General features: G+C 55.6%; 1 protein-coding gene across 1 annotated transcript in view; it reads left to right on the forward strand.

Moving 5' to 3' along the window:
* The first annotated feature begins 537 nt into the window (after nucleotides 1-537).
* Nucleotides 538-19,217, forward strand: part of TMEM255B (transmembrane protein 255B) — a 40,184-nt gene continuing 21,504 nt past the window's right edge. The window contains exons 1-3 of the mRNA XM_030309482.1: nucleotides 538-589; nucleotides 5,038-5,177; nucleotides 7,484-7,546. Coding sequence (XP_030165342.1) covers nucleotides 544-589; nucleotides 5,038-5,177; nucleotides 7,484-7,546 — 249 coding nt within the window. The 5' untranslated portion in view covers nucleotides 538-543. The remainder of the gene's footprint in view (nucleotides 590-5,037; nucleotides 5,178-7,483; nucleotides 7,547-19,217) is intronic.

Raw genomic sequence — 19,217 nt, forward strand, 5'->3', positions numbered from 1 at the left:
GGTCTTTACAAGACTGTTTCCTCACCGCCATGTGAAGCACTGGGTCCTGGGACCCCTTCCTCCAGCAGCTCCCATCCGACCTGGAGATTTCACTCTGCAGCAGTGTGATGCAGGCCAAAGTGAATGGGTGGGGGCGTGACAGGAGCCTGCAGCGCCTATGCGTTCGTTCATTCATTCATTCATTCATTCCAGAGCTCACCCCTGGGCAAGAGCAGAAGCGGGTCCCTGCTGCCCCCAGGAGCCCTCTTGGGGCAGGTGGGCCAACAGGGTGCTGAGTGTGGCCTCCCTGCATCCCTCCCCTCTGCAGCTTGTGACCTGTGTGCACCGACCAGAAATCCAGGGGGACCAGAAATCCAGTGGGTCTGCCTCAGGCCCTCAGCAAACCGCCCCCCCCAAACACACACATGCAGGACCAGTGGGAGGAGGGGGGAGGGAGGGAGCGCAGGTGGGAAGGAGGCGGTCTGAGCACAGAGAAGGGGCGGTGCTCCTGGACACTGATCCTCACTGATCCACGGCCAGACAGAACCAGTGCTCTCCCCCGAGATGCAGCCGCCGGTGCCTGGGCCCCTGGCCCTGCTGGACAACACAGGTGAGGGGGTACCAGCATGCAGGCAGGTCGTGGGCTGGGGTGGGGGTTGGGGGGGTAAAGGCCAGGTCCACAGCTCCTTCCAGCAACCCTGGGGCTTCACCTTTGGGACCTTGTCCTGACACGGGTTCTCTCCTGGCCAGGCTCTGCCCTTTCTCCCTGCTTGCCTGTCTCAGCTTCTGGGTCTCCCTTGTCTGTTCCCACGTCTGTTACCACAGACAGCAGGCTCCCACTTCCCAGCTGACACCCACACTGCCCTCAGCCTCCCCTGCCCTAGCTCAGCCTGCACACATTTCTAGAACTTGTTTCAACAACCGGTGGCTTCTTCTCATGGTTTGGTGCAGCTCCGTTCCAGTCCCCTGCATCCTCTGGCCCACGAGTCCTGGAACCCCGGGTTCTTTGATTGGCCGGACCAAGCCCAGATGCATCTGGACAGGCCCCAGGCCTGGAAGGATGCGGGTGTGTTTTCCTGAGGGGGGAGGGGAAGGTTTGGAAAGAAAAGAAAGGAGGACTCCCTGAGATGCTGGGGGCGAGGGGGACACCAGCCACCTCCTGCTGTTTCCCCCCCATGGGTGATCCTGTCCCCCCCACCCACACACTTCTGTGGCTTCTGCTGCCTCCAGCATCTTCGGAAAGTCTTACTAAAAACCAGATGAGTTAGTGGTGTTTGAGTTTTGAATAATAGCCAAGGAATCTGGCTTCTTGAAAGAACAGCCCTGCACCTCCGTCTCCAAGGCACAGTGCTCTGCGGCAGACTGATTCCCACGCGTTTCGTCCTCCAGACAGGTTTCTCACTAATGATGGTAATGATGCCTGTTCTTAACTAACCGTCATCATGTATTACACTAGCGGGACGCAATGGTCTAACTAGCCATCATCACATATTACGCTAATGGGACGTGATGGTTTAAAACAGTTTGGACTTAGTTGTTTCTTCCGATGAGAAATCATAAACTAAGAAAGTAATACCAGGAGTTGGTCTCTTACTTAAAAATTCTAAACCTTAGTGTGGCCGGGGTGGCCTCATAGGTATTTCCTAGTTCATGTTTCTGCAGTCAGCACCCTGGTGTGTGTCAGATGCCAAAGCAGACAGTGGGAAGCTGATGGCTGAGTCACACCATTCTGCCTGGGTCCAGTTACAGGGGCATCTCTTTGCCTCTGTGATCGGGTGTCCCCACGTGAGGAAGTGAGCACATTCTTCTCCCTGGGACACCAAGGCCCTGCTGGCAGGAAGGCGGTGACGGGGGGGGGGGGGCTTCCAAGCGCTCCCCCCACCCCCGACACCGTCTTGGTGACAGGAACTGCAGCCCATCCAGTCTACACGTGGCCAGACTGCCACGGGAGCCATGGTTCGGGAGAGGGCTGGGGCTGGGGTGCGGGGCAAGGGAGGGCTTATGTGGCTCAGATGCTCTAGGAGGGATGGACACACAGGCAGGGAAAGACGTGAGCACCACGCGGAGATGGCTGGTGGCCTTCCCCTCAAGCTGGAGAGCTGGCTTAGAGCCGGGACTGTGCTACTGTTCCCTCCGCCCTGGCTGATGGATTCACTCCGCTCACCTCTGTGGGGAGTTGGGGGGGCTTTCCCCGAGGTCCTCGCGCTGGGGCCGCACGGCCCTTAGGAGGTGGCTAACGCAGGCGTTGCCATCGTCTCCACTTTCCAGATCGGGAAGCTGAGGTTGGTGCCTCCAGATCTGCCTGTCTGAGCCAGGCACGGGCTCCAGCGGCAGACGGGTCAGACAGACCCCACCCCATGGGCTTCTCCTTTGGGCAGCTCGAGACCACACGGCCGGTCCGGGAGGCTGCCTGGGTGTGGCAGACTGGACAGATGTTTGTCTTGAGGGTGCGCCATTTGTAACCACACATACTAACGGCCCTGCTGATGGGTAGGAGGATCCGGGGGTGGTCCACGGGGCGCTGGGGGCTTCCTGTAGTGCACAACCCTTTCGTCTCTGAAACCTGATCTAACAATGTGTTGTAGGCTAATTGTAAAGATGTCCTGCCTTCTTCTTGAGTTTATTTCTCATTCCCTTGTTTTTATGCCATCTCCTGTATTTATAAGGAGCATTTAAGGTCAGGATTCTGCCTCTCTCGAGTCCAGACACCACAGCTGGCCGGAGCCACGCTTTCTGGCGCCCTGCACGAGTGGGGCCGCTGTCCTCGGCCTCCCGTTAACTGTCCCCGCAATGCCGTGGGGTGACAGCATCTCGAGGGCCTGAGCCTTGGAGGGAAAGTCGGACTCGGGAGACCATGACGGAATGGGCCTCAGGGGGATGACCACCATCCCGAAGGAGACGTGTTTAGCTTTTTGCTCCGCTGTCATCAGCGTGTCCGAGTATCACTAGCGGATCTGACGATGTTTCTGTAGGCAGGTGCCACTGGTGCCACTGAGGGGCTAAGGGACAAGGCCCCGGGGGTTGTTGTGCTGTGGCGGGAACAGGCGCTGAGACATCTGGCTGGTGGTCTTGGGCGTAAGATATGCGATGCCTCCAGTTAGGAAAAATGGCACAAGAGAAGCGCGTTGCCTGAGCTTGCACAGTGATTTTGTCTGTGTAGTTCATGTCTGAGCGTGTGACCACCTGGTCATTACTTGACTGGCCGTTGAGCGTTGCTGGCAGGGCCACAGAATTGTAAATTCAGGCACAAACCTTCCAGAGCACATGCACAAACTCCTGCGTGCAGCTGGCCCCCCACTGAGCACACACAGTGTTGACAGAAGAACTTCAGTGCAGGCAAAGACCTGTATTCCTTGCATCCTGATTTGGTTCTGAATCACAGGGCTCAAGATGGCTAAGCTTCCAGAAAGCAAAAGCCTGGGGCACCTGGGTGGCTCAGTGGGCTAAGTGTATGACTCTTGATCTCAGCTCAGGTCACTATTCCAGGGTGGTGGGCTCGAGCTCTGCATGGGGCTCTGTACAGATGGTGAGGAGCCTGCTTGGGATTCTCTCTCTTTCTCTCTCTCTCTCTCTCCGCCCCCCTCTCTGTCCCCTCTCCCCCATCTCTCTTTATCTCTGAAAAAATTAAAATTAAAAAAACCATCATAAAACAAAACACAAGCCAACAGCCTGGTTGGGCTCGGAGTGGAGTCTTGCCTTGGCCTCTCCCGACAAACTGTCTCCGTGGTGTGGCTGCTGCTGGTGGGGCACGGGGCAGGGGGGTGGTTGCTGTAAACGGGGCTTCCCTGCCTCCCCGAGACACACCAAAAGGAAGAAAGTTAGGGCAATGAGAAACCCAGAATTCGAGACTTGAGGGAGGGCCAGGCAATGGCAAGTTCTCCTTTCTGGCTGCCTTCTTGAGTTCTGTGCCACCTGGAATTAGGTTTGTCTACAAACCCCGGGACATCCCAGGTAGCAGCCGTAGTCCAGGGACTTTATCCTGCTGCTCAAGTTCCAAGGTAACAACCAGGGCCGTCTTCCTGCTCTGCCATTCTGCAAGTGCTACCTCTGTGCACAAGGTTCCCTCATGGCCCAAAATGGCTGCCTGGGGCTCTGCCTTTCTGCTCATATTCCAGGCAGTGGGAAGGATGACAGGGAGAAAGGCAAGGGACAGGCTTCTTTAAGAGATGTCTGCCGGGCCTATGGAGCATCCTTTGCTTGGACAGACGGACGGACGGACGGGCAGATGGACGATTATTTGGCAAGAATGTAACTGTACAGCTGGAGCAGAGGCTGTAGGATGCGCCCTTCACACTTCCGCATCCCATAACAGGCTGTTAACAAAGGCAAGGGGATGGGTGTCTGGGTGGGCAGTGGCAGCCTCCGATGTGCTCCTGAGTCCTTTCTGCCCCCCATCATGTAGCCATTCACGGGTTTGACACTGAGCGGGGTCCTGGGGGTGGGGACAGCCTGGGTGGTGCTGCACGGAGCAGAGCGGCCTGCTGAGTGCAAGGTCCCCCCTGAAGTCTGGAGCAGGGCAGGAGTGTGGGGTTCGAGGACGGGGGAGGGTCTGCACACAGTGGGCGCTCAGTAAGTGGCCGAGCACGACCTCTGCTGTGTGGGCTGCCAGGATGAAGGCTTCGGAGGGCGCTGGTTTGGGGGTGAGGCCTGGTGGCATGGACCCTTGAGCACCTAGCCTGCAGGCACGGTGTCAGGTGTCAGGGAGCAGGGAAATCACACCCCCACCTGCCCGCATGAGGTTCATCGTCTTGGGTTCTGGGACCTGGGCGCTAAATGCTGGAGTGAGGGTCACTGGTTGCAGTGGGGGCTGCAGGGCAGGGGTGGCGGATGTCGAGGAGCAGGGATGAAACATGTCGGGTGGGTTGGCAGGTGACGAGGGAGACCCCGAGTCCCCACCCAGAGAAACAGGGCAACTGGGAAGAGGGGGTGGCATGTGCGGGTGGTCTGTGGTCCTCGGAGCCTGTGGCCTGAGAGCAGCATGGCGAGGCAGGTGCTGTTTGCTGGGCCCTGCTCTGAGCCCATCCCCTTGCTAACGGTTCCTGTTTGTCTTCCTTCCAGAAGGGTTTGCCAGAAGAAAGACCTCACTTTGGTTTGTGGGGTCGCTGCTGGTGGCGTCCGTCTGTATCCTGACCATCGGCCTCGCGGCCACCACCAGGACAGAGAACGTGACCGTGGGGGGCTACTACCCAGGGGTCATTGTGAGTGCGGCCACCCCCAGGGGTGTGCGGGAGGGCTGCGCCATGTCGGGGCTTGTGGCCAGCAGAGTCTGTCCCCAGAGGCACCCGTGTCCCCTCCCGGGCCCTGTATGGGTGGTGGTTGCTGTCAACTGGTCTTGACGGGGGCCTGGAGCAGGGGCGGGAGGGGGTGCAGAGACCAGCCCTGACGGCCGGATTCCAGCCCCGAGACAGCGCTCTGACCACAGCTTTAATTGAGTCCTGCAAAGACCCCTCCTGCGGAGGGTAGTGTTCCTCACTCCATCTTGTGGGGGCGGCAGCAGAGGGCGTCACCAACCGCTAACTTCATATTTCGGGCAGTAATGCCACACGGCAAGTTGGGGACAGCCTAATCAGATCTGGCAAGAAGGGCCACCCAGATTCAGAATTATCAGGGAGATTTTTTTGAACTATGAATTCACATCCACTGTTGTTAGCAGTAGAATTTGTTTCAAGGGCATACACTGGACAGGAGTCTGGAAGGGGCCTTTATCAGCTATGAGGCCCTTAAAATGCACGAGAACCCAGAGCTGCTGTGTCAAAAATGCTAAATCAAGGTTTTCTTTTTTAATGAAGATCTTTTAATCACATTACTGTCACTAAAAGTATCAAGATTGGTAATAACACTAGTAACATTTTTAGCAAGGATGGAAAGGTTTTAACATTAAATATTTAAAAATATTTCACATACATTGTTCACTTTATCTCTATTAAAATTTTTTTTTTTAAGTTTATTTATTTCTTTTAAGAGAGATAGAGGGAAAGAGAGCTCAGGGGAGGGGCAGAGACAGAGGAAGAGAGAATCCCAATCAGGCTCCGTGGTGTCAGCACAGAGCCCGACACGGCGCTCGATCCCACGACCCTGGGGTCATAACCTGAGCCGAGATCAAGAGTCGGATGCTTGACCAACTGAGCCACCCAGGCGCTCCCACTTCATCTTTATATTAATACTTTATTTTTATTTTTTGTCTATGTTTTATAAACCTATATTATCTACTTATGTGTTGTTTATGAGTAAACACATAGGGTCTGTGCAGAAAAAGTTTTATCAGTAAAATGTTAAGAGCTGCCAATATGTTGGGGCCCTACTTTCCTGCCGGGTGTTGTGGGGGGACCCCTGGACATGGGGCCAGGGCTGTGAGGACCCCCCCCCCCCAAGGTCAAGCCTCTGGCAGAGCCAGGTTCCCGGGCAGTGGCCAGTTCTGAAGGTGAGCTATGGAGACCAGATGAAATCCACCTGAAGACGATGTGGGTAAACGTCCCTTCCTAGGAGACCCTGTGTCCCACGTGGGCATGACAGCAGTAGTTCTCAGGATGAAGCCACGGCTGGAGGCACATCTTGGAAAGAGCATGCCAGTTGGCGAAACTTAACGGAAACACCTTAATACATTATGTTGGCCTGGAATTCTGATGGTTTTGAGCTGTGGAGCTGGACGTGAAGAAAATGTTCACCTTTCCTCCTTGAGAGTTCTTCAGTTACAGGTGGAAACTTCCTCTGTGCACATGTGTCCGTCTCCACAGACACCGTTCACCATTACAGATACAGGCTTCTGTCGCCGTAAGGCAGTCAGACTTTCAGGGCATTAAATTTGACACCGTGGACTTGAGCGCCCACGGAGGTGCCTCCCAAACTCAAGGGCAGGCGGGGCCCCTACCCAGCCGCTCACCTCCGTTGTCCCTTGTCCGACGTCGCTCAAGCTGAGGGAACCACACTCAGTGGAGGGTCCAGCCTGGCCCTGGGTCCCTGGTTTTGAGGTGAGGAGGCCGGGAGCTGAGGCTGTCTCCAGGATAGGGAGACGCCCCTCAGCATCCTCCTCCTGCTGGAGCCTCCTTCCCTCCTTTTACCTCCTCCCCTCCCATGATTACCTGTCTGCCGGCTCACCTATGGGCGCCTGGTCCCCACACCTTCCCTGAGGAGCCGGCCTCTGGCTTGGACTGCCGCCAGGTCTGGGGGAAAGCAGGTGGGCCCCTCACCCTCTGGGTAACCGTGAGGGGCTGTCCCTCAGGCCGGAGGTGAGGGGCCTGTGCTGCCCTATTCTGTGATCAAGAGTTAAATTGTTTGAACGGGTTGCATTTCAGTGGCTTGTATTCCTATTACTGGCTTTGGTGGAGCCCGAGACGCCACCCAGACGGGCACGAGCCTGTGGGCCGCTAGGTGGTGAAGGTGGTTGGGGAGGGGTGACTTTGCCCCTTTGGTAAGATGTTTTCGAGGGGGCGGCCTCCGATTTGCTGATCCCTGCGAGCTCTAAGCCTCCGTGTGCTAACCGGGCACCTTCTCCGTTTCCCTCTAGCTGGGCTTTGGAGCTTTCTTGGGGATTATCGGCATCAACCTGGTGGAGAACCGGAGGCAGATGGTAAGAATGTACGTTGTTTCTTTCAAACGTGGGCAGTAAGAGTGTGTTATGGCTACAGCTAGTATTCCTGGGGAAGCCCCCGGCCCCAATCCAGCAACCGAGGATCCGGGCCCAGGTTCCCCAGGCTGTGCACTGTACAACTCTGGCCTCAGGGCTTATGGGCGTCCTTCACAATTAGTCTAAGTGCCAGTTGCTTCTAGGATTGTAGGGTGAAACCTACAGACTCACATGGTGGTCCTGGCAGCTGAAGTTGAGGCACAGAAAGAAGAGTTTGGGGTATGGGGTGGGTTGGGGGTTAGCAAATTAAAGGATGATGTATAGGCTCCCGCAGGCCAAGGAGAGGGGGGAGATGCAAAGGCCAGAGGAGCCAAACTCACTCAGACTTGACAGAGAGGAAGTCCAGACCTTGCCTGGCCCCCACGCTCGTCCCCCATGTCTGGTCCCTGGTGGACCCCTGTCCCCCACGTCCTGGAGTAGACTACCGCCAGCCTCGATCGGTTTTGTGAACGCGGTGTTTTTATCAATGATTTCGATTTGGGATCTGTTTGCTTTGGGGACACAGCCCCAAGGGTAAGCAGTTAATTTTGCCAGTTCACTGTGGGCTGGTGTTGAATTCTGACAGCAGTTCAGGGGGGCTTGGGGCCACATGGCCGGTTCCCACTCACCTCTAACGCCTGCCTGCATTGGCTTCATCCTACTTATTCCCAAATCTGCGGTCACCTGCCTTGGGGTCCACTGTGTGAGGGGCTGCAGTACATGACCCCATGTGCCCCCCATTCCCTGGCTGAGAGGGAAGGCCTGTGGCTTGGCTGTGGTGGCCGCTGTCATAACTGCACGATGAGAAAGTGGCCCCTGGGGCAGAAGGAGCCTGGCCAAGTGAGGGTGGTCCTGGGATGGGGCCGGGGAGGAAGCATGACAAAGAGGTTTGGATTTTGGCAGCAAGAAGTGTTTTACCCTGAGTCTGGGGGAGAGGAAGGGTGGGTTGCCACCCTGGGCCGCTGGCTAAGAAGAGGGGGACAGAGGGACCCCACGTTCCTGCCAGGTCCCCAGGCGGTGCGTGACCCCACCATCCTTGCCTGGCTGGTGCTGGTGTAGGGGGATCTGGGGGGTCAGCCCTCGGGGTCCTTGAAGCCCTGGCCTCTGGGTGGATCTCCTGCAGGAGGGAGGCGTCCAGAATCCAGAAGGAGCCCTGGAGGTGGTGCCCTTGAAGATTCTTGCCAAGGTCTTTCTGTGCCCCCGCTGGGGCCATGGTTAGGAGTCTGCAGTGGGAAAAGCGATTTGCTCCCAAGCTTTAACACATTCAAGTGTCGCTGTCCCCAGGAGAGGTCAGGGATTTAGGGCTGCCAGGAGCAGTCAAGCACAAGGCTCATTCTCTGCAGCAAACGCTGCTTTTGGATAGAGAGGGCCTCCTGGTGGGGGTGGGGAGAAGCTGGAACCCCGCTGTCAGGGGTGTTACCAGGTCCCTCCCGCAGCCTCTGGTGTCTCCGGCCCCGCCCCTGCCTCCGTGCCCCCCCCTCCGGCCCCGCCCCTGCCTCTGTGACCCCTCCCTGCCTGATCGCCCCTCCTGCTGAGGTCTCTGTCAGTGCTCCTGCCTGGTTCTGCAGGCTGAGAGCCTCCTGACCTGCTTTTCCACGCAGTTTCCTCAAGGCTCAGAGCGGCTGTGAAGCCGGAGGCCAGGCGGCTGCCACGTGGGTGGTGAGGACCCAGTTTGGTCCGGGGACGCCTGTTTCTTTACCTTTTAAAAAGAGCTTTATTGAGACATAACTCACCCCTTTAACGTGTAAAATGCAGTGGCTTTAGCATATAACGGGTGTGTGCAACCACCACCACAGCCAATTTGAGGACATTTCGTCCTTTGAAACAGAAACCACCCCGCGGGCGCCGTGTCCAGCGCTGGGCGACCACTAACCTGCTTTTGGTCTGGACTGTGTGCACGGCCTGGCCCACATCTGTCACTCAGCATAGTGCTTTCCAGGTTCATCCCCGTGGCCGCCTGTGTCAGGACCGTGGTGCTTTATGGCTAAGTCATGTTCCAGCGAATGGATGGGGTACATTCTGTGTCCGTTCGTCAGTGCTGGTCCCTGGGGAGGCCGCCGCCTTGGGCTTCGAGGCGAGTGTGAACATGGGGCACGGTGCTAGCAGTGGAGTTGCTGTCGTGGGGCCACCGTCTTACATGCCCGCCAGCGCGTTCGGGGTCTCCAGTGTCCCCAGCCCTTCCCAGCCCCCCTGGTGGGAACGTCGTGGTATCTCACTGTGGTATTTCCTCCGTGACTAGTGACCTTGGGCTTCTTTCCGTGACCTTCTTGGCCTTCTCTACATCTGTTTTTAGACAAACGCCTATTCAGGTCCCTTGCAGATGTTTAAACTGGGTGACTTGTGTTCCTCTCCTTCAGGGGTCAGACCCTTTATGGCCAGAGGCCAGTCCTTTGTCAGGTAGACAAACGCCTAATTTGCCAATATTGTCTCCCTTGAGCACAGAAGCTTGCAGTTTCGAGGAAGCCCCAGGTGTGTATTTTCTCTCTCTCGTCGCCTGTGCGCTTGGTCTAAGTGTCCCACACCAGTTCCAAGATTGTGAAGATTTACGCCCTGTGTTTTTGAGTTTTGTCACTTACGTTTAAGTCTTTGGTCCATTCTGAGTCAGTGTTTGCATATGTTGTGAGATGGGGTCCACATTCCATCTTTTTGCCGGTGGCTGCTCCGTTGTCCTGGCACCAGTTTCTCCGAATGGTCTTGGTGGCCTTGTCAGCCACAGTGCTTTTCCTCCACGGGCCAGTGTTCGTGTCGATGTGTGCTGTCTCGGTCACTGGTGCTTTGTAGTGAGTTTTGAAACCAGAACTCGAGTCCTCCTACTTTGTTCCTCTTTTCCAGGACTGTTCTGGTTATTCTCTGTCTTTGCAATTTCACACGAGTGTTAGAATCAGCTTGCCAGTTTCTGCGGAGAGGTCAGCTGGATTCTGCTCAACCTGTACGTCAGCTTAGGCAGTGTATCTGGCTGAGAGATGTTAAGTATCCTCACCCATGAACTCGTGATGTTTTCCTAGTTTTTTAGATCTTCTTACGTTGTCCTCAACAATGTTTTGTTAAGTGTCTTAAGTTTCATGCTCCCTTTGTTAAGTTTATTCCTAAGTGTTTTATTCTTTTTGAGGGTATTAGGAATAGATTTTTTCCCGTAACTTCATTTTTGGATTGTCCATTAAATGGGTGTAAAAATACAATAAATTTTTCTATGCTGATCTTGTATCCTGTAGCTCTGTGGAACTCATTCATTTGTTTTAATCGTTTCAAGTGGATCCCTTAGGGCTCTCCATCCGTAAGATCATGTCGCCCGCAGACAGACATAGTTTTGTTTCTTCCCGTCCAGTCTGGATGCTGGAGGTCTGTTTTGGAGGCTTTAGTAAGAGAGCAGTGTGGGGCCCATCTTACCTGTAAGCTTCTGTGTGCCTGGCAAGATGGGGCCCCGGCTTCCAGACCAGAGCCTGCGGACGGGAGTCGTCTGTGACCCTGTGCAGCCCCATTTTCCCTGGTGAGGAGGGGCTCTTCCGGACTAACTTTGTAGGGTGAGCGCACCGCACTCTAACGTTTGACTTCATGTTGATGGAGACTGAGACCTGTGTCCACTACTAGGGTGGTGTGATCTTGGGAAACTTACTTGACCTTTCTGGGCCTCAGTTTCCCCATTTCCAGGGCTGCCGGGAACACCTGTGTGAGGAGGTTCAGTACAGTGTTGGCCCGGAGCAGGTGTCCGGGGGCGGGGGGGGTGGTGCCAATGTCACTCACTGTTCCTGAGCCCCCCGGGTGCGGTTGCTTCGAAAGGAGTCTGTAAATAGCAAGCTGAGAAAATGTCAGAGAAAGAGAGAATGCATTTCAAGTGCATCCACATATGTAAGAATGCTTTCTTCTTTCTTGATTTCTTTTTGTTTTTTTTACGATAAGAAATTTAGGGGCACCTGAGTGGCTCAGTCAGTTTAGCATCTGACCCCTTGATTTCGGCTCAGGTCATGATCTCACGGTTCGTGTGTCCAAGACCCATATCAGGCTGTGTGCTGACAGCTCAAAGCCTGGAGCCTGCTTCCAATTCTGTGTCTCCCTCTCTCTCTGCCCCTCCCCTGCTGGCACTCTCTCTCTTTCTCAGTAATAAATAAACATTAAAAAAAATTAAACATATACAAAAGTAGGCCCTAGAGCCCAATGAATCTCATGGCCAGTTATCTCTCACCCATTTCTTCCCTTCCTGTATTATTTTGGAACAATTACCAGATAGCGCCATTTCATCTGTAAATGGTTTGTTCAACTTGAGGGGTGGGATACAATTGTTACAGTGGCTGCACCATTACCTCCGCCTATCACCACGTTGGCTTCCTGTGATGTCCAAAAAATGCCCCAGAGTGAGTCAGCTTTTCCTATTTTCCCACTGATGGTGAGTTGCTGGCTTCTCCTCACCAGACAGACGCACAGATCATCAAGTTCAATATCAGCCCAGCCATCCACACAGCCCCAGAGGCAGGGGGCGGGGGGGGGGGGCGCTGAGAGCGGTGTGCAAACTGTCCACCTGCCTCCATGTGTGTGCACACGGACACACAGACGCACACAGAGACAGAAGGACACACAGAGACACACACACAGACACAAATATAGACACACATAGACATGCAGATACGCAGACACACATGCAGACACATATACAGATGTACAGAGACACACACACACACAGACACACACAGACACACACAGAGACACACATATAGACACACACAGACACACAGACAGACACATACAGACATGCAGACACACAGACAGAGATGAGACCCTGCAACCCTGGAACGTGGTGTAAAAACGTCAGCTGAACTAATGGAACCACCAGGAACCCGCAGGTGCCTGGTCCATAGGGAGCCTGTCGTCCTGTGCTGTGTGATGGGGTCCCGGCTGCGTCCTCCCTCCTCTCCTGCTTTGCTTCTGCTGCGGGTCTGGACATTGGGGGCCCTGACGGGGTGTGTCCAGCCTCTCACCTCGTCACACAGAAGCTGAGGTGGCCTGTGCCCCCCAGACCAGCCTGGGAGGGGCGGGGGAGGAGGGACCCTAGGCCTCCAGGCACAGTACTCCGAGGTCCTGGACTGGGGACCCAGAGGTCATCGGGAGGAAACCTGCCGACGTCCACAGCAAACGCCTGAGAAGCGGGTGGAGGGTGCGGGGCCTGCTGGACCCCACGTCCCCTCTGCAGGTCTCACTAGTGACTGGTGTCCTGGAGGCTGCCTGACCTTGGATGCCCTCGCTCTGCCACAGGAGCCTGGACACAGATATAGGGAGCCACGTGCAGGGCATTTGAGGGCGAGCCCTCTTTGCAGCGTCTTACAGGCTGCCGGCAACACTTTGGGGACAGGAGTTCATGGCTTCTTCACGCTTCTCCTCTCAACCTTCTGGGGCCATGCCTGTGGGGTCTAAAGGACTAGGGGCTCTGGGTGACACCCTCCCCCAGGATGAAGACACCATGGCCTACACCCTCCGGAAGTCTGGTTGATTTCGGGAGAAAAGTGGTGGAAGAGGTGAGTGAAGAAGCCACGGGAATGACCACCCTCCCTGCCATCTGGCTGACTGTGGCTTTGGAATAGGAAAACCGTTCTGGGTTTTAAGCACCCAAGGTTGGAGGCCCACAAGAGTTAGTAGCTGCCATGCAGGAAGCGGACTCAGCAGCTCCAGTCACATAAAAACTGTGGTTGGCGGGTGGCCCTGTCCTCTTATCGCTCCACCAGGGCCACCAGCCACACCCTGCCCTGTCGCTTGCTGACACGGGAACCGTGAGGGCTGTCTGGCCGCTGAGGCCGGCCTCCGTCCATGGCCTTGTGACTGGTACGAACCCTCCTGTTCCTTTCTGCCCAGGAATCTGGGCAGCGGGGGCTGGGGCAGTCCCCAGGCCAGCAGGCTGGGTGTGAGGCACAGCGTGGTTTGCGGCACTACCTAGAGCCGTCACGCTGGGGCCGCGTGCACCGCGTGCCGGGACAGGGTGTGCTGCTCCAAAGGGAGTGGTCCTGCAGCCCGACTCCTGGTGGCGTGGGGAGCCAGCTAGCGTGTGAAAGCACTGTGCCCTGCCCTCATCCTCTGTGACTTTCGCTCACTGGTCCTGGGAGCCGACAGCTAGTGACCACTGATTACACGGGGAGGATTCTCACAGGACCAGGTGCTCCTGGGTCTCAGTTTCCACAGATTTCGGTGCTCATGGAGGGGCTCCGTCTGAAACCACCGCCTGGAACTTATGTTTCAGTTGCCACGAGTCCACACAACGTCTGCTTGGAATATCTGAGCTGTTTTCGGGACAGACCCCAGTGTCTCCGTGTTTAGATAGGGCCCTGGGGCCTTTCTGATGGGATGCCACACCCTGGGCTGTCTAAGCTGCGCTCCCCAGAGAATGACATTCTCCTGCAGCACCTTCAGCATGTGCTAGAGACGCTGGTGCACGCTGGCCTGTGTCGTAGGAAAATGAAGTTACTGATTCTGCGTCAAAGTAATCTGACTGCCCCCAGCATGACCGCCTGGGACCGTCGCTATTGCTTCTGGGGCACCGCCTCTCCCGAGCTTCCCGTGCCCTGTGTGTGTGTTGCTATGTGTCCATTTCTCTCCCAGAAACATTCAGCGCACACGTCCTGTGCACGGTGCTTCCAGGCACGCAGTGGGGAGCCCTGATCTCTTGCCGCGGATGCACAGAGAGCACTGCCCAGGGTGCATGGGAGGAGCCGTGGGGAGGATGGAGAGTGGCAGTCAGGCAGGGAGGCCCGGAAGGATCTGTCCCGAGGCTGGGATGGGGAGGTTGGGGCGCTTGTGGGTGAGGGCCGGAATGCCAGCTCGCCAAGCAGACATGCCCCCTGTGGCGGCTGTGACCCCCTGGGCTCTCCCTGCAGCTGCAGGACAGGGAGTCCCCTTGATCTCACCTCTGCCCCAGGTCCTGCACCCTCCCACCTCTCTCCCTGCACACACCAAGGAAGCTATCTGGTCCTTTGTTGGAGGCTTTTGGTTACTGATTCAGTCTTATTTGTATGGGTCTGTGGAAAATTTCTATTTCTTCTGGAGTCAGTTTTGGTACTTTGTGTGTTTCTTACAATTTGTTCATCTAGATGATCAACTTTGTTGATGCACAAAAGCTCACAGTATCTTCTTATAATCCTTTAATTTCTGTAAAGTTGGTAATACTGTTCCCAAACTTATTTCTGATTTTAGTCACTTGCTTTTTCCTCTTGTTTTCTTAGTTTAGCTAAAGATTTGTCAACTTTATTGATGTTTTCAAAGAACATTGATTGTCTTTCTTTTCCCCCTGCGTCTTTTTTCTCTGTGTTAACCTTTATAATTTCCTTTCTTTTGCTGGCTTCAGGCTTCGTTTGCTCTCCTTTTTCTAGTTCTTTAGGGCGGGAGGCAGCTGATCTGAGAGCTGTCTTCTTTTTCAGTGTGTGTGTTTACCACTGTGAGTTCCCAGAGAGCCTCAACCGCACTGGAGTGGGGCCCCGGTGTGCTTTCATTTCATCCTGTTCACCCCAAACTGGTGTGCAGTCCCCCTGGTGACTTCTTCTTTGACCCATCAGTTGTTTAAGGGTATGATGTTTGGTTTCCACATATTTGGACTTTCCATCCATGATTAATTTCTACCCCATCCACGTGGTTGGGGGAGGAAGGTATGGACAGCAGGAGTATGGATGGAGGACACATGAAGTCCAGCCTGGGGTCATGGGGGAGGCAGGGTGGTCTGCGTGGTGACGTGCACTGGAGCCTGCGGGGTCCCCAGCAGGAGGACTCCAGTCAGGACTGGAGGCAGACAGTACGAAGGGGCTGAGGGACACCTGGACGATGGATGTGGGAACAAAGAATACCTGGGGATGAGGAACACTTGGGGACAAGGGACACAGGGAGGATGGACGTGGGGACAAGGGACCCGTGGTGAGGGATAGCCTAAGAGTCCTGACTCCCTGCTTGGGGTGTTGGGACTGCCTCAGGGCTCCCTGGTGAAGGCCTGGTGACATTCTCCTTGGCAGATGGTGTCCCTGCCAGCCGCATCCATGTGACGCTCCTGGACGTCAGACTGCGCCCCTCCACCTGCACTGGGGCCATCTTCCACCTGGCCCTTGTCATTAATGCCCCCTCCGCCAGTGCAGACGTCTCTCCCAGACCGTGGGCCCAATGGCTCTGCCTCTCCCGTGTCCCCTGGATGCCACCATCAGACCAGCCCCTTGCCCTGCACCAGGCCCCACCCTGGTCATCACCTGCCTGGGTCGCTGTCACCAGGAGCTAACTGTCCCCTTTCTACCTGCCCCAGTTCAGCCCCCACAGCCAGAGGGCTCTCACACCCCAGGGTAGGCCTTCTCAGATCCTCCGGGCGAGACCCCGACCCCTTGCTCCCTTGGCAGCCCTGACTCACTGGGTCTGTCTTATCCTTGGATGAGAGGCCTGCCCACCTGGTGACAACCTTCCCACCTGGTGACAAGCTCACACCCACTGTTTTCCCGATTTCCATGTTATCAACATGACCTTATCTACTGGTATTTGGTTTTTAATCTGCCTTCCCTGTTGCAACGTAAACTCAGAGCCCCGTGGAGATGTGAAGGTGACCTTCCCCCTTCCCAGGAGAAGGGCCCTGCAGGGCAGTGAGACCTGTTCCCTTCTGTCCCTGAGGGAGTAACAGCTTCCATGCAAAGTCTGTCTGTGTGGTGGCCTCACACAGTGTGGAGAGTGATGTGGCTTGTGTCCCCCCAAGGCGTGATGAGTTCTGCCTCCCTGTCCTTACTGGCACCTGACAGACCAGAGACCCACAGGGCATCCCTAAGAGAGCTCTTCCATCACTGTTCTGGAACACTTCCTACTTCCAGCCCGAACGTTGGAGGAGAGAACGTCCAACATCTTTCCCACCATGATCTCCTGGACCTGGGGGCTGACGCACTAGAGGATCTCAGGCAGTGCCACCCCCTGATCTCGCTGCACTTTATCCTGTGTGTGGTCACGCTAGCACTTGACTTACCGAGTGTGTGTGATCATGCTGGCACTGAATTTTAACTTTCAGGAGCAGTGGGCAGAAAGACAAGGTCAGTTGAAAGGTGATGAGGATATTCAAATGGTGGGGACAGCTTGTACAAGACCAAACCATGTTTTGTAAGTCTGGATGATTGAGGGAAGTCAGGCAATGTCAGAGGACACTACACATCCTGTGCTTCTGCGAAGTTCTGGGTGAAATCAGGTGGGGTGTCAGGGAGGCCTCTCAGCTGTCCAGGACTCTGGCCAGGCCGCTGCTGGCTCAGAGCTGGTCGCATGGCCAGGAGGGGGAGTGTGATGTTCTCTGAACGGCCATAAAGTTGGTGCATGGCCAGCTTGCTGGGACAGCAGTCCCCACAATGCTTTGCTTGCACATGCACAGTGAGAGAAGTAGCAGGGCCACTTCTGGAAGCTTCTCAGACAATGGGCAAGTGCTTGGTGGATGCCCTGGGCCAGCACTGGAGCTGGAGTGTGGGTGCACAGGGCAGGCAGACACCCACTCCCGACCACACACCCTGCCGGGCTCTAGGAGAGTCCTCTGTGGGGACAGCCAAGGCTGCCTGGGACCCCAGAGTGCCATGGGCCAGCAGAGCTCGGTGTCCGGGACAAAGCAGGAGCCTGGGAGGCATTTGCTGGCGGAGCGGCTCTCCCTGCTTTTGGACTTGTCAGAGTCTGACCCCTTCCTGAGTTCACCGGCCACTCAGGAGGTCTGGCAGGCAGGTAGGAGGCTGCATCCTGGGATTGCAGTGTGGCTAGCCCTCCCTGCAGCTGACAGTAATGTCACAGATGTCAGGACTGGGAGGACATGTGCTAAGTGACTCTGGGTTCTAAGGTGATCCTGTTCATCTTTGAGTCTGTTTTCCGTTGGCCCCCTGGCCGGGGATTCTGCGCAAGGAGAATTGGAGGCAGCAAGTGGCAGGGACGGACTCCCGGCTGATGCAGCCTTGGGGTTCAGGCCTTTAGGAGGGACCCTAGCTGGGCAAGGGCCAGGACGTCCCTCTGGGGGAGGCAGGACTGTCAAAGCTTGAAGACTCAGCAGCCAAATTAGGTGAAAGCTTTTCATTTTTTTTGGAAAGTGAGGTGCTGGGAAATTTGAAAGCTGCCATCTGAATCGTTTATATATGTTTTAATGCATTTTTCCCCAACAGCAGTACAAATGCAGGAGAGTTCCGTCAGTACAGTTTCTGCAAATGATGTTCACGTGACTTTACACACCCATCCTTTTACTTGTGTGCAGTGGTTTCCCCAAGGAAGCTACCAGTGTCTTCTCCTTCCCCAGCAGAATGAAGGAAGTGCTTTTTTCTTTGGCTACCTTTGCGGTGGGCATGGCAGGTGGGCAGCCCCTGCCTGGTCTCACACCCTCCCCCCCGCCCCCCCAGAACTTGGCTTGTTTTTCCAGGGCCTTCCAGTGCCCTCAGGGTAAGGCGAGTCCTCCCTGTCTATGCCCCAGGGTGCTGGGTTGACGCCTGGTACTATGGAGGGGGGGTGGTTAGTTCTCAGCACGGGGGAGGCACCGTGGTCTGGTTGTTGCTGAGTCAACGGCCGAGCTGTTGTGCAGAACAGTGGTGTTAACACTGCAGCTTCTGTGGGGTAATAGTTCTTCGTTGTGCAGATGAGCAGGCAGGGCTTTCTGCACACCTCCCCTCGGGGCCTCAAATTCTCTGTCAGTTCATCACAAAATGTCACAAGTGTCAGACCGTTGAGGAACAGCCAAGGACCTCTGTTGGTTTTGTCACGTCTACCGGCCACACCAGAGAGGCAGGCTGTGAGGACGCACGGCAAGAATGAGTTGGAGCCAACACCTCTGAGTCCAGGTGGGGAAATTGAGGACCAAACAGTCACCAGTTCAGAGACCCCCAAAGGACTTGGGCACAGCCCCAATTTGCAACATCAGGGGACCGTTTCCACCGGGCTCTGGTAGGGCTGGCGGCTGAGAGCGGGCCCAATTCCCTGCACCTCGGAACAGCAGCTGTGGGGGGTGGGGCCTGGCACCCCGCCACACTGTCCCCTGGAGTGTCAAGCCAGCTCCCTGCGCCTTGTTGAACAAAATAACTCAGGTTAACAAGGACAGAGGGGGAGCTGGTTGCGTGGAGCCGTGGCCAGTGAGCCTGACTGCGCTGCCCAGAAGCAGCTCAGATGCGTGGGAGGAAGCACCCTGAGTGACTTGGGGGACAGTCTGGGGCCTGTTTCCAAGGCTGGAGACCCAGAGGACTGCTCACAAACACTGGGCATTGCTTACAGTTTGCCGGTCACAAGGGGTGGGTGGTTCCAAGTTGCTTTATGCAGAGTCCTGGACCCAGGAAATAAATACGCTGCCGTGGGTCATGTGGGCGGGGTTCTTGCTGCTGGAAAGGAGTTGCAGGTGACAAGGCTGTTGCAGTGGTTTGGATGGTGACAATACTTGGGGAATCTCAGGGGAACGACATGTGGGAATTCTTTGTACTATGTTTGCTACCTGTTATGGGAAGTTTAAAATTATTTCACAAAGACAGTTTAAAATATGTAGAGAAAGTGGCCGACAATGGGAAGAAAGGTTTCTTCAGCTAAGAGAGACGTGGCTGGAAACAGCAGCGAGCCTGTGGTAGCCAGCAGATGGCTGACACTTAGAATATGAAAAGGAGGCGTTGCTTGGGTATAAGGAGGTGCTAGTACGTTGGAGTGAAAACTG

Source organism: Lynx canadensis, chromosome A1, assembly GCF_007474595.2.
Source record: "Lynx canadensis isolate LIC74 chromosome A1, mLynCan4.pri.v2, whole genome shotgun sequence".
NCBI classification, from domain to species: Eukaryota; Metazoa; Chordata; class Mammalia; order Carnivora; family Felidae; genus Lynx; species Lynx canadensis.